At 36.2% G+C, this 13,722-nt stretch overlaps 4 protein-coding genes across 6 annotated transcripts in view; 3 read left to right on the top strand and 1 right to left on the bottom strand.

Moving 5' to 3' along the window:
• LOC104764147 (WD repeat-containing protein 48-like) overlaps window positions 1–1,415 on the top strand; it is an 8,773-nt gene extending 7,358 nt beyond the window's left edge. The window contains exons 16-20 of one of the 2 annotated variants that reach the window (XM_010487608.2): window positions 51–148; window positions 292–385; window positions 472–654; window positions 787–893; window positions 1,222–1,415. In XM_010487608.2, coding sequence (XP_010485910.1) covers window positions 51–148; window positions 292–385; window positions 472–654; window positions 787–885 — 474 coding nt within the window. In that variant the 3' untranslated portion in view covers window positions 886–893; window positions 1,222–1,415. The remainder of the gene's footprint in view (window positions 1–50; window positions 149–291; window positions 386–471; window positions 655–786; window positions 894–1,221) is intronic. The other variant, XM_019241415.1, reaches the window with a different exon arrangement.
• On the bottom strand, window positions 1,809–3,478 carry LOC104764146 (coiled-coil domain-containing protein 12). The gene is made up of 5 exons (XM_010487607.2): window positions 3,387–3,478; window positions 3,025–3,158; window positions 2,520–2,652; window positions 2,310–2,424; window positions 1,809–2,086 (listed from the first exon to the last, which is right to left on the bottom strand). Exons 2-5 carry the CDS (start codon window positions 3,150–3,152, stop codon window positions 2,028–2,030), a joined length of 435 nt encoding a protein of 144 aa, XP_010485909.1. The 5' UTR covers window positions 3,153–3,158; window positions 3,387–3,478; the 3' UTR covers window positions 1,809–2,027.
• LOC104764145 (probable nucleolar protein 5-2) lies at window positions 3,661–6,716 on the top strand. Of its 2 annotated transcripts, none has more exons than XM_010487606.2 (9): window positions 3,661–3,778; window positions 4,061–4,157; window positions 4,255–4,296; window positions 4,385–4,564; window positions 4,656–4,820; window positions 5,018–5,218; window positions 5,313–5,810; window positions 5,923–6,057; window positions 6,185–6,716. In XM_010487606.2, the coding sequence occupies exons 2-9, from the start codon at window positions 4,080–4,082 to the stop codon at window positions 6,491–6,493; spliced, it is 1,608 nt and encodes a 535-aa protein (XP_010485908.1). In that variant the 5' UTR covers window positions 3,661–3,778; window positions 4,061–4,079; the 3' UTR covers window positions 6,494–6,716. The 2 variants fall into 2 exon arrangements, with proteins under 2 accessions (XP_010485908.1, XP_010485906.1); XM_010487604.2 differs by having other exon boundaries at window positions 4,054–4,157.
• LOC104764144 (probable serine/threonine-protein kinase At1g54610) overlaps window positions 12,590–13,722 on the top strand; it is a 4,137-nt gene continuing 3,004 nt past the window's right edge. Inside the window, exons 1-2 of the mRNA XM_019241596.1 lie at window positions 12,590–13,176; window positions 13,257–13,541. Coding sequence (XP_019097141.1) covers window positions 12,745–13,176; window positions 13,257–13,541 — 717 coding nt within the window. The 5' untranslated portion in view covers window positions 12,590–12,744. The remainder of the gene's footprint in view (window positions 13,177–13,256; window positions 13,542–13,722) is intronic.

Here is a 13,722-nt window from a genome sequence, read left to right as displayed (position 1 = left end):
CTCCTTCCATCATAACCGAGGGTTCTCAAGGAGGACCATGGAGGAAGAAGATAACCGAGTTTACTGGAACTGAAGATGAGAAGGACTTCCCATTGTGGTGCTTGGACGCTGTCTTGAACAATCGCCTTCCACCTAGAGAAAATACAAAGTATTCGGCACTACCTTGTTCTCTAATCAAAAAAATAGTTTGGACTTTTAGCATTTTCATCACATATGTTCTTACATTTTTATATAAATAGATAAAACATCTTCCATAAAATCTCTGACTTTGAAAGTTCTTCAAATTTCCAGATTAAGCTTCTTCCTACATCCATGTGAAGGTTCAACTGTGCAAGTGGTTACACTAGGGAAACTTAGTGCACCCCGGATCTTAAGAGTTCACAAGGTACATTTATGCATTTATCTGTAAGTTGAAATTGTAGTTTTGCTTGCCATCTCTGTTATTCAGTGGCTTCGTACATGTCTATGTAGGTTACCAATTACGTTGTGGAAAAGATGGTCCTTGACAATCCGTTGGATAGTCTAGCTATAGATGCAGCAAGTGTTTCAGGAGGACAACCTCAGCCACTGTTTGCAGGAAATGGATTACTACAGTCTGGTTTAAAGCCGTGGCAGAAACTTAGACCTTCCATCGAAATCTTATGCAATAACCAGGTAAGTCAGACTTCAAGAGATTCAATTATTTGCTCAACTTCTGATCACTTAGAGTGTTGTTCTTTTTCACGGGTCTCAATTAATTGTTTGGAGTATGAGGCTGAGCAAGCTGCTTTTCTGTGACTATTTCAGGTCTTATCTCCAGATATGAGTTTAGCAACTGTACGGGCATATATATGGAAAAAATCTGAGGATCTAATTCTCAACTACAGAGTGGCTATAGCTAGATAACTTTTGAGGTAAATTATTAGAAAAGGGTGAAAACTTATGAAAATGCTTGATGTTGGTGTGTTTGTTAAGATGAATTTGTGGAGTACTAATCTCAGGCTCCATCTGACTTGATGTTTTTTTACTTGGGAAGGTGATTTCATAATAGGTATTTCCATCAGAAAGAAAATTAGAGATACTGAGTTGGTAGATTTTTCATGTGAGCTTTATTCACAACTCTGGATACCAAAGCCTTTGTAGATAGCTCTTTTCCATTTGAAACAATGATAGGACCATATAAGTTTATGTTGATCGAAGCCTTGAAAATTGAATATCACGATATCCTTTATTGCTCTACAGATTGGGGATCTGTCTGGTGGTGCTTTTAATCACATGGAAGTCTATAGCTTTTCATTGCTTGTTCCTCGAAAAGCATAAATCTTGGTTTATCTTGGCCTAGTGTTTACTCAGCTTCATGCTGGAGAATAATACTGTTCTTTGGAGCTCGGATACATGAGAATTGGGCACCAATAAAGGTCCAAGATTTTAGATGAGATGGTGTCGAAAGCTTTACTGAACTTGTACATTAGGTTTGAGCTTTGGAAAACAAAAACTATTTTTGATTGTTTCCTCAAATAATAATAAACCAATGTTGTGTCTAAAAACCAACACCCACTGCGAAGCAACATACTCGGCAGAAACTTCTTAGGAGCTCTCTGTTGTTTTCTCATCAGACTCGGTCGGAAAGTCATGGAACTTGTCATAAGTTCAGGCAAATTCCCTGCTCAGATTCGGCTGGCTACAACAGGCGAACTATCCCGAAATCAAATTGTAATTTGGTTTTAATTTGGGAGGTTTTTATTTTTAACGAAGTTAACATAACCAAAGCAAATTAATTCAAAACAAATAACACAGTTCCTTTAGTGATCAGTCTATGGTAAAACCGATGTTGAACGGACCAAATCTTGAAAAAACACAAACCGCACTTTTTTCTTGACAAATGAGAACATAAACATACTCTGTGTATGCCTATGGCAGTAAGTTTTTTCACAAGAGGAGAAATCAAGACCTATGGTCTAGTCACTTCGAATAGAAGCTTTAACGGTTATACAAAATTAAGTAGAATAATAATGTTCGGTGGCTTCTTTGATGATGTCTTTCAGCTTTCAACTTTCTATGGTGTTACCATCAGCTTCCGTTATCTCACGTTCTTTCTCATGCTCAGCTGTAATTACAAGATGAAAATGCATATGTTAGTTCCATACTAAAAAATACAAACATATCACTCTATTTTGGAAGTGATAAACCAACAGTTTTGGTGTTCAAAGTGTTAATCATGAACCGTAGACAAATGAAAGGTCTTATTAATCTATCCTTCATAAAACTTAAAATTGCTTAATCAAGCTTCCACAGATAATATCAAGAATATAGAAACAGTTGCCACTTACCCATGAGTTTATACATTGCTTTTTGAGTCCGCCTTTCGAGCTTATCAAGCTTCTTCTGCACATCTCTTCGAAGGTCCCAGTTAGGCTTCTTTGGAGCAATGTTGACAAATGGGTCCTGCAAAAGACAAATTCCGTTTAAAGCTTTTCGTGGAACGAGTCAAGTAAAAAAAAATTCCAAACACAAGAGGGCTATTGTGGTCAGTCACAAACCTCTTTCTTCTCCACAGCAGCTGGAAGTGCAACTATCGGGTCTTCGAATTGAGGTAGCTCTGGTGGAGCAAGTTTACCATCCTGAAGCTCCTTAGCTTGAGGAACATAATTTCTAAATTTCATGGCTGGACCACTGTAAAATCACGAGCAATCAAGCACAAAAAAAGAAGTATTTTAGCACGAATTAATCAAGCAACAAAAACCAATCAACTAGTCAAAAAAGTACACACAAGAATACAATCTGTAATAGCAAAACTGTTTGGTAAAGGACTAGGCATAAATAAACACCACTATATCACAAAATGGTGGGTGGTGACAGTAAAAGAGAGAATCAAATCCAAAGCCCTAGGGAAGCTCCTAGTTTTGCATTAGTCAACAACACACAACAAGAAACAGATTGGTTCCTCCTCTAAAGGTAAATTGCTCTTCGAAACAAGACAGTCGATAGAAATCAAGATAGAGTAGACAACATATATTATATGCAAAGAACAAAAAGCATACTCACTCTTCTTCGACTGTATCATCTTCTCCGTCTTCCTTGGTCTCGGACAGTTCCTGAGCTGCCCTTAGAGCTCTAAGTGCCTCTTTACGAGCAGCAGCCTTTTGTTCAATCGATTCATCTTCACTCGCCATAACTTCCTGCAAAATTAGGTTTTTCCATGTAAGTATCAAACATATTAAAGAACATATGAGCTTTCTTAAGACTCTAAATCACACAACTCACTGAGTTAAACCCTAAACAACAAGAGACGAAATCGTGATTTTGTTTTCAGTATCTACGGAACCTAATTAGATGAAGCTTTGGCAAAATCAGAGTAAAAAAGTTGTATAAAAGTATGAAAAAGACGAGAAAATTTGAAACCGTGCCTTGAAGCTTCTCGAGCTCTATTAGGGGTATCTCCAGACGAAATCTCACAAAGAGAGAGAGAAACTCACAAGGAGAAAGAAAGAGAGAACACTAAGACGGTGCGTTTTTAAGATTCATATAAACGGGCCAGGTTAAATGGTTCACTCAGGCCCATTATCTGAAAACTATAAAACCATTGTTGGGCCGCCTAAAACTCAACCCCAGGTTTTTGCAAGTTACAGAGATACCCCTTTTTATAGCTTATAAAACGCAGCGTTCTTGAGAGAGGCCCGAGTCTCTCTTTAACAGCTATAATAATACCCTCTTAAAACCCTAAGTGATTGTCCCGTCTCCGTCTTCTTCTTCTTCTTCCACTCTTTCACAGCAGCTGCAGCAGCTTTGAGTAACTCAGGTATTGATTGAATCTCTCTCTCTCTCTTTCCTTCACCATGAATGCTTCTTCAATATTTGAACTTTTCTTTTTTTTTTTATGAAGATTGTGGAGTTTTGAATACGTAGACAGAGTTTTACTGGCTTTGATGGTTGTATTTTCTTATGTGTAACCAAGATAAGGAATAGGGTTTATAGTGAATGGTGTTTATTGCTAGATTCTGATATCAAAACGTTAACTTTTACATATCTTCTTCACTGTTCTGATTCAAGTGTTTGTCTTAATTTTCTAATTAGGATACAGACTTGAGAGTTTTGTGAAGATGATCGTACTAGTTGAGACACCGGCGGGTTTTGCCCTCTTTAAAGTGAAAGATGAAGGAAAGCTCGCTAATCTCGAGGTGAGTTGTCTAGCTCCAACCTTGGCTTCTCTATTTTAGTTGCTCTTTTTATGTCATCAATTTCAACTTTTTTTTTTTTTTTACATTTTATCTGCAGGATTTGGCTAAAGAGTTCGAGACTCCAGACTCAGCACGAAAGGTGAATTTTTTTTTGCTTTTCTTTATGCATTATTACATGCCGAGTGTCTGGTGTTTGTGTTTCTCATTAAATTTTGTTGATGTACCAGATTGTTAAGCTAAAGGCTTTCGACAAGTTCGACAACACATCTGAAGCTCTTGAAGCAGTTGTTAAATTGCATGAGGGAACTCCAAGCAAAGGTCTGCGCAAGTTTTTGAAAGCTAATTGTGAAGGTGAAACCTTGGCTGTGGCTGATTCAAAGCTTGGGAATGTTATCAAGGAGAAACTGGTGTGTAGTTCACTAGAGTTTTTCCATTATTACACCCTTATATCTGTTTGGCCTGTATTTGTTTCTTATGCAAGTTCTTAATTCAATACAGAAAATCGACTGTGTTCACAACAATGCTGTGATGGAGCTTCTCCGAGGTGTTAGAAGTCAGTTTACAGAGCTCTTATCTGGTTTGGGTGATCAAGACATGGCTCCTATGAGATTGGGTTTGTCTCACAGCCTTGCTAGATATAAGCTCAAGTTTAGCTCTGACAAGGTATTTCTACTCCTGACAAGTTATATTGGTGTTTTTATATGGTGACGTTTAAAGTATATGAATTTGTTTATGGATTTAAAGGAGCTAACCTGTGTTGAACTATGGAGCTTCTATAATAAACTACCATTTGATTGTCCAACGTATCCTGTGTTTGTCTTTGCTTTTCTTGCATCTCTTAACGGTTTAGTTTTTCTCAGGTGGATACCATGATTATCCAAGCTATCGGTCTGCTCGATGATCTTGACAAAGAACTAAACACGTATGCGATGAGGGTTAGAGAATGGTACGGATGGCATTTTCCCGAGCTTGCTAAGATCATATCAGACAATATCCTATACGCCAAATCTGTTAAATTGATGGGCAACCGGATTAATGCTGCTAAACTTGACTTCTCTGAGGTAAGTTTATTGTATACTGTGTAAATAGAATTCCATGAACCAAAAACGCTTTGATTAATGATACTATATTCTCCTGTTTCTGGTTTCATTGCAGATCCTATCTGAGGAAATTGAGGCAGATCTGAAGGAAGCAGCTGTGATATCCATGGGAACAGAAGTCAGTGACCTTGACTTGCTGCACATCCGGGAACTCTGTGACCAGGTTCTTTCTCTGTCTGAGTACAGAGCTCAGCTTTATGATTACCTGAAGAGCAGAATGAACACTGTTGCTCCCAATCTGACTGCCCTGGTTGGAGAACTAGTTGGTGCTCGTCCAATTTCTCATGGAGGTAGTTTATTGAACCTTTCCAAGCAACCTGGAAGTACCGTTCAGATACTTGGAGCTGAGAAAGCTCTCTTTAGAGCTCTTAAGACAAAACATGCCACACCCAAGTACGGTTTGATCTACCACGCATCAGTTGTTGGTCAAGCAGCACCAAAGCACAAGGGAAAGATCTCGCGGTCATTAGCTGCTAAATCTGCTCTTGCTATTAGGTTTGATGCACTTGGTGATGGCCAAGATAACACTATGGGACTTGAAAACCGCGCTAAGGTAACAATCTTCAGTAGTTTTCCTATTATTGGCATCTCTCTGAACAATCTTAGCTCATAATTTTTTCCTTCATAACTGATGATGTTTCTGGTGCGTGTTAAATATCTCACAGCTTGAAGCAAGGTTGAGAAATCTTGAAGGAAAAGATTTAGGCCGTCTGTCTGGTTCAGCTAAAGGCAAACCTAAGATTGAGGTGTATGACAAGGATAAGAAGAAGGGATCCGGTGGTCTTATCACTCCTGCTAAGGTCGAGATCATTGTCTCTTTGTTTGTTTCTACACTTTCTTCTTCTAATTGTTGCTGTTGAGTTTTATATCTATTTGCTTGTGCTTGGGTTTATGGTGAAGTAATCTTTTAACTGTTTGTATGTGCAGACTTACAACACTGCTGCAGATTCTCTTCTTGGGCAAACGCCAGCTAAATCTGAGGACGGTGAGGAGTCATCGAAGAAGAAAGATAAGAAAAAGAAGAAGAAGAAGGTGGAAGAAGAAGAGGAAGCAGAAAAGGAGGAAGCATCAAAGAAAAAGAAGAAGAAGAAAGCTGAAGCAGAAACTGAAGTTGTAGAGGTTGCAAAGGAGGAGAAGAAGAATAAGAAGAAGAGAAAGCACGAGGAAGAAGAAACAACTGAAACACCAGCCAAGAAGAAAGATAAGAAAGAGAAGAAAAAGAAGAACAAGGACTGAGGGACAGAAACAGATTTTGAGAGATCTCTGAGTGTAAGATTAGTGTTTTTTTTTGTGGAATTTGCATTATTATTATCTAGAGGAATAGCTGTTAAGGCGTTTACTTATTTGCCTGAAATTATCATTTTGAATGATGAATTCATATTTAAATCCTTTACCCTCAGACTTTATATTATGTTCTCTAATCTTCTTAGATGATTAATTTTGGAACTCTTTTTTTTTTAATAATTTATATGTACAATATTATTCTTCTTCCAGCATGTTTTTCTTCTATTATTTCATCATATCTGGAATGGGAAATAATGTATTCCGATAAAATCAACTAGTAGTATTTGCTACTAAACGTGTCTGTAGATCTACCATATAAAATACTGAGATTTGATTTATAGATTTACAGCCGGAGTATCTCTTTTTTCACGATCCTATTTTTCGTTGTTGACTATGTATAATGCATGTTTATCTTGGATATTGTCTGGCACAATTTTTCAAAATAACCCAAAAATTGATGAGTTAGGTCATTAGAATTAGTAAAATTGTCTGGCATAATGATGATTTGTAGTTTACAATGCTTGGAATGAATAACATACAAAGCTTTTAGTCACAAAAAGAGAAAAGAAATAAAAAGAAGAAGAGAGAAAATGGTTTATATTCTCTTAAAGGACAGAAGTAATCACTAATACCTTAGCCTTTGTTCCTTGTTTGGTTTACAAACTGAGTCTTGATAAAGGAGCTTCTTTGATTGGACAGATGAAGAAAACTCTCATTATGTATCATAATTGTTACATTTTTTTTTTTTTTCTTCCAATTTTCTATTCTAAGTTTCTAACAAAAAGAAATCATAGTGTTATATTTTTAATGATACAATTCCAAAATTAGGTGGATACATTACCAAATATTCTTCTTCACTTAAGTTAAAAAAACAAATAATGTTTGACCAATAGATCAAAATTCTTCTTTGTGATCCTTGTCATTGACAAAAACCCACTTCTTTAGCACCACCATTAGACCTTCGTAAAAAATGAATTTTGCTCTAATAGCCGTTTCATATCCGAAATTAACCGTTATTAGTGACAAAGAATCATTTTTAATAGTCACATGTATTGTAATGCAATTATGAAACCAACCATTTGTAAGAAAATGATTTCGAAATATATGTATTAGTCATTAAATATATATTATTAATGACTAGTTTGAAATCTGAAAAGAGAATAAACAACGAAACTTGTAATAAGAAAATGTTGAGGTTATGTTTTATAATTAAAAGTTGGTGGGGGCAAAACCGCAGAAGAGTAGAGTAACTTTGAGCCTTTTTGACCTCTGTGTGTGTTACGTCCAAACAAAAACAATTACACATCATTATAATAATAAACAGCCAACAGATCATTCGTCTGTTTCCATATTTATTCCTTTTTTTTGTCTGATTCAAAAAAAAAAAAAAAAAGAGTTTTTGAAGTAAATAAAAAGCCTAAATTCGAAGCAGTTCAACCAATCCTTCTTCTTCTTCTTCTTCTTCGTCTTCTAGAATAAAAAGATTCAGGTGATATTCTTACATTTATTTACCAATGCAATTAGGGTTCTTGTGTTGTTGAGGTTCATCCTAAAGCAATTAGGGTATATACCTTGAATGCTCATTCAATTTATTCTCATTTGTATTAGTGTCGAAATGGGTCGCATACTAAGTGGATTCTAACACTTCATTCGAACTGAATCGTAAAAATATTCCGAAATAAATAGTGATTTTGTGGAGTCGATGTAGTACAACTGGTAGACTAGGTATAACTGATACGGGTACAATCGCTAGCTAGTATTTGGTACAACTGGTAATAGTTTGATACAACTTAGACGGGTACAACTAACACAAGTTTGGTACAACTTGGTAATACTATTTACACGACAGAGGTTCCAATGTGAGTTTTTTATTTTATTTCAGGCACAATGAATAATAATCGTCGGATAATCATCGTTTTTGATTACGGGGGATATTATGCAACAAGGGAAAATGAACTAAGATGGATTTCAAGAGAAAAAGTTCATCAATCTCTTAGAATGGAGACATCTATTGAAGAGGTCAGTTATTCTGCATTGGTTCAGAAAATATGCAGAAAGGCAAAGGTTGATGAAACTATGACTGAGCTAAAATTGAGTTACGTTCCCGAATCAGTGCATCCTAAGAGACCGATACACATACGTGATAATGATGATCTGATGTGTTATTTGGAAATGAATCCAGATCAATTCCAAGTTTTGCATGTGGAAGTCGTGAATAATGTTGAAATAAATCAGGGGGATGGAGCAGTGGGCATTGGGGTATTCGAGGACGGTCCGTGACGATGTACGTGCTAAGATTGTTCTTCCTAATTTTTATGTCACAAAAAGAGGAAGAAAACCAACAAAAAGGATTCCATCAGCCGGAGAACATGGACGCAGGAAGAAGAAGAAAAATTCGAGTAGGAGCTGGTTTGATAGTGAGAGTTCTCAGACTTAGTTTCTTATTTGGAGAACTTAGTAAAACATATTTTTCCCTCGGTACAACTATTGTCATTTGTGTGTGTTTGTTTTTTGTGAATTATCTTGATAGACATGTTTGCTTATCTTTAAGGAAAAACTTATTTCAGTTAAATTGTGATTATCTTCCTTAGGTTAGTTGCCAAAAATAATTATATTATTATTTATAATTAAAAATTGTAATTAAACTTTTATAATTAAAAATTGATAATTAAAAAAAACAAAATAACTATATTATTATTTATAAATTTTCAAATAAAAATAAATATGACAATTGTATAAATAATTAACAACAAAAATATTAAATATACATTACTAATTGAAAGAAAGAATTGTCATAACAATTTTCATCATATTCAAAGTTTATCATGAAACACCTTATACTTTAAGGGTTACTTTGTCGTTGTAAACCACATATAATTACAAAAGTTTAGAAAATTATGTTTTCAAACATATGATCGCATGAACATGTGTAAATGTATCTCAATTAACCATAAACCATGTGTGCAACTAAAATTATTGGGTTTTGACATGGTATAACTAATTACAATAAAAAATTCGGAATTGTACAACTTGTCAAGATCGGTACAATCTGAAAACTTGGAACAACTAGTGCATTTTGGCGGCTACACATGTGTAAATTGGCGGCTACACGTGTTTAAATTGGCGACTACACGTGTTTTTTATGTGTCAAACAAAATTTTAATTTTTGAAAAATTAAATTGGAGCGAATTATCTAGGGCTTCCAATCGATTTGCGATTTTGGGGGGTCCAAAAAAAATTCATTCCTCTCCCCTCTCCCTCTCTCTTGCGATTTCTGGGTCCAAAAACAAAAACAAAATTTCCTCTCTCTGGGTTTTTTGGGTTTTCGATTTCTGGGTTTTCGATTCCTCTCTCTGGGTTTTCGATTTCTGGGTTTTTGCGATTTCTGGGTCATCTCAAATCTTGAAATCTAATATAGACAGCTGAAGATGGATAGGAGCAGAGATATGAAGAAAATTAAGAAAATATGTTTTCTCGTTTTTTTTGGATGTTTTCTTGTGGTATGTCTCGGAAGATGGTACGACTAAGTAGAACTTGTTCTTGGAAGATGGTACAACTACATAGTACTTTGTAATAGTACAACTAAGTAAAACTTGTTCTTTGTAATAGTACAACTAAGGTTCGTTTGTGTGGTTCCATTTGCCGATTGCCGGTAATTTGTCTTGTTCTTGTGTGTTATTTTGTCTGCTTAAACACACAACATAAATTTTGATGCAAACTGAGTGTTGTACTTAAAAACATAGTTGTACTTACTTTAACATTCCAACCAAGTTGTACCTAAAAACATAGAGTTGTACTTAAAAAAGAGAATTGTACTTAAAAAAAGAGAGTTGTACCTAGTTAAACATTCCGAGTACTTAACAAAAACCATAAAAACAACCAAAGAGTTCACATACTGACTCATAAAGGTTCACATGCTCCTTACTTTTTCGAGTTTTTCTGCCTTGTTATAATAGGAGTCCTTACGACAACGGAAGGTCCCGTCCCCTTCTTACGCCGTGCGAAGCAACAACATCCACATACCCATCAACTTATGATTCAAATCCTTAGGCATATGGAAGAAATGCTTGAACTGTGGGTGCCCTAAGAACCAATTTAACTCCTCTTCTTTAAGATGACCGCCTAATAAGTTTACCGTCTCTGAAATAAAACACTTTCCAGACATCTTGAAAGGCTTCGTATACTGGGAGTAATCGAAGTACATATTCAGAGGTTGCATTACGTCGCATTCATCCTCAGATCCCTGCAAGACACATATCTAGTTATACCAAGTTTTTCTAAGTTATACTTTTTCTAAGTTTTCCTAAGTTATACAGTTATACTTTTTAGAACGAATTCTTATTTGAACGGTTATACAATATAGAGAAGATACATACCGATGAATCCTTATCATTTGACTTCTCAATTGAGTTCGTCTTATCGGAATCACGTTCAGATTCATCCCCACGATTTCCTTCTTTTTCGAGATCTGCTGGGGGATTCGATTTTTCCACATAGCTTGGGTTCTTTGTACGAACCATTACGACTCTTGCACACAAAAAAAACAACCGATTTCAACTTCCACTTCACTCCAATTCATGAAAGAAATCGACGAAACCCCAAAATTGAAAACCAAATTACCGAAAATCGAAACCCATATTACCGATTTTGAAAAACAAATAACCCAAATTCGAGAAACACCAACCGATTTCAACTTACCCAGAATCGAGTTATCCTTAGTTGCACTTGAGGGAGAAGAATAATTAAGCGGGATTTGATCGAGGGAGAGGGGATTTCGTGAATGAAGGAATTCGAAAAGTTGGTTGTTAAAGAGGAGATCCGATTTTAAGTGGATTGTCTGAATTTTGTGGGTTTGGGTGGGTATTAAGGTGGTTGGATCTGTAAATAACAAAAGGATATTAGGGTTTTTTTTGTCTTTAACCACATTTTTAATTAAAAATATATATATATATGTTTGTTATTATCGAAGGGGATATAAGAATAAAAGTTTGATTGCAAGGATATATTAGATTTTAGTCCGTCTCTTTCTTTCATAATTAATGGTGTAATAGTGTATGTATTGGTCTACAAAACTCCGTATAGCTATGTATGTATGTATCAGTATCACCCTTGCCTTTTATTTTTATTTTTTTTGCCAAAGCCCTAATTGGTTTTTAAAATCTTTTTCTTTTTAGCTTTAAAGGTTTCATTTTTAAATCTTCTGGACTCCATCATCCATTTTTCCCTTTTCCTTTTTGTCTTTCTTTATTTTTTTGTTTGTTTGCCTCTCTTTGTTGAATTTTTGAAATCCCTCATTTTTCATTCCTATTTTTGTTCAATTTTGTTGTCTCTTCTCCTGAGTTTTGAGTCAGCTTTGGTTGTGTCTGTGTATGTCTCTAAAATTTTAAACAAGTTTTTTCTTTCTCAGATCTTTACCTTCTTCCTTTGACTTGTCTCTCACAGCCTGACTTCTCTCTTTCTCTCAGAACTAGGGTTTAATTTTTGTTTCTCTGTTTCTTACTTTTTTTTGGGTTCTCTCCCTGCAGCTGTTTTACTCTGTTCAAGTTTCAGATTTGACCAGCTGGGTTGAGAATTTCGCGTCTCCTCGATCATAAAGTAAGTGAATTTCACCAACCCCCTTTTTTTATTTTTCTTATTCAAAGTTTCCTGTTTTAGTCAAATCTGATCTTCGATGTGATACTTTTCCTGGGTTTCGAGCTGTACCCAATTTTGAATTTTCCATCTATGTGTGTGTTTGTTGCAGTTAAAGTTGATTTCAAAGAGACAGACTTTTTTGATTGTGTCAAAGAGATCTCTTTTAGAAACATGTTGAGCAGATGAAGGTTAGTTTGATGAGATGGGTTGTGTATTGGGTCGACCCGGATCATCAGGATCAGTTTTTGGGTCTAGAGACGAAGTTAGTACTAGGATTGAGTCTAAACGGCAACAAGTTAACAATGTGTCTGTGACCAAAACCGAGGCAACAGAGAGCACTAGTGCTGATGTTGTCGTCGCTTCTGCTTCTAATGGTGAGGNGTTTTAGTCAAATCTGATCTTCGATGTGATACTTTTCCTGGGTTTCGAGCTGTACCCAATTTTGAATTTTCCATCTATGTGTGTGTTTGTTGCAGTTAAAGTTGATTTCAAAGAGACAGACTTTTTTGATTGTGTCAAAGAGATCTCTTTTAGAAACATGTTGAGCAGATGAAGGTTAGTTTGATGAGATGGGTTGTGTATTGGGTCGACCCGGATCATCAGGATCAGTTTTTGGGTCTAGAGACGAAGTTAGTACTAGGATTGAGTCTAAACGGCAACAAGTTAACAATGTGTCTGTGACCAAAACCGAGGCAACAGAGAGCACTAGTGCTGATGTTGTCGTCGCTTCTGCTTCTAATGGTGAGGAGGTTAGGAATCATCACGAAGCTGTTGTGGATCAGAAGGAAGAGAATGGCTTTGTTGTGACAGAGGCCAAAGAGAGGAAATCTAAAGGGGAAAGGAAAAGGTCTAAGCCTGACCCGAGACGAAGCAACCCGCCAAAGAATTTGCTCGGTGAACAAGTTGCAGCTGGATGGCCATCATGGTTGTCTGAAGTCTGTGGAGAAGCTCTGAGCGGATGGCTTCCACGAAAAGCTGATTCTTTTGAGAAGATTGAGAAGGTGAGAGCATTATCTGTTTTCGTTTTGTTCCTTGCAATGACTTTGTGTAATTGAATTTTGTTGTTTATGTGTGTGTGTAGATTGGATCAGGAACTTATAGTAATGTGTACAAGGCGAAAGATCTGTTGACAGGAAACATTGTGGCGTTAAAGAAAGTGCGTTGTGATGTTAATGAACGTGAGAGCTTGAGATTTATGGCTAGGGAGATTCTGATTTTGAGGAGATTGGATCATCCCAATGTCATTAAACTGGAAGGTTTGGTTACTTCGAGGATGTCGAGTAGTTTATACTTGGTTTTCCGTTATATGCATCATGATTTAGCTGGTCTTGCTGCAAGTCCTGACATTAAATTCACCGAGCAACAGGTTATTTCCTTGGTGATATAGATTTCAGTCACAACACAGAGTTGCGAGGCAAATCCTAACCGTGTTAGTAATGTCTATGTTTTCAGGTTAAATGCTATATGGAGCAACTACTCTCGGGGCTCGAGCATTGCCATAGCCGAGGAGTTCTTCACCGTGATATTAAAGGATCAAACCTTCTTAT

The sequence above is a fragment of the Camelina sativa genome, chromosome 19 (assembly GCF_000633955.1).
Source record: "Camelina sativa cultivar DH55 chromosome 19, Cs, whole genome shotgun sequence".
Lineage (NCBI taxonomy): Eukaryota > Viridiplantae > Streptophyta > Magnoliopsida > Brassicales > Brassicaceae > Camelina > Camelina sativa.
Note: the sequence above shows the minus strand (reverse complement) of the source record. Positions and strands in the feature narration are given on the sequence as shown.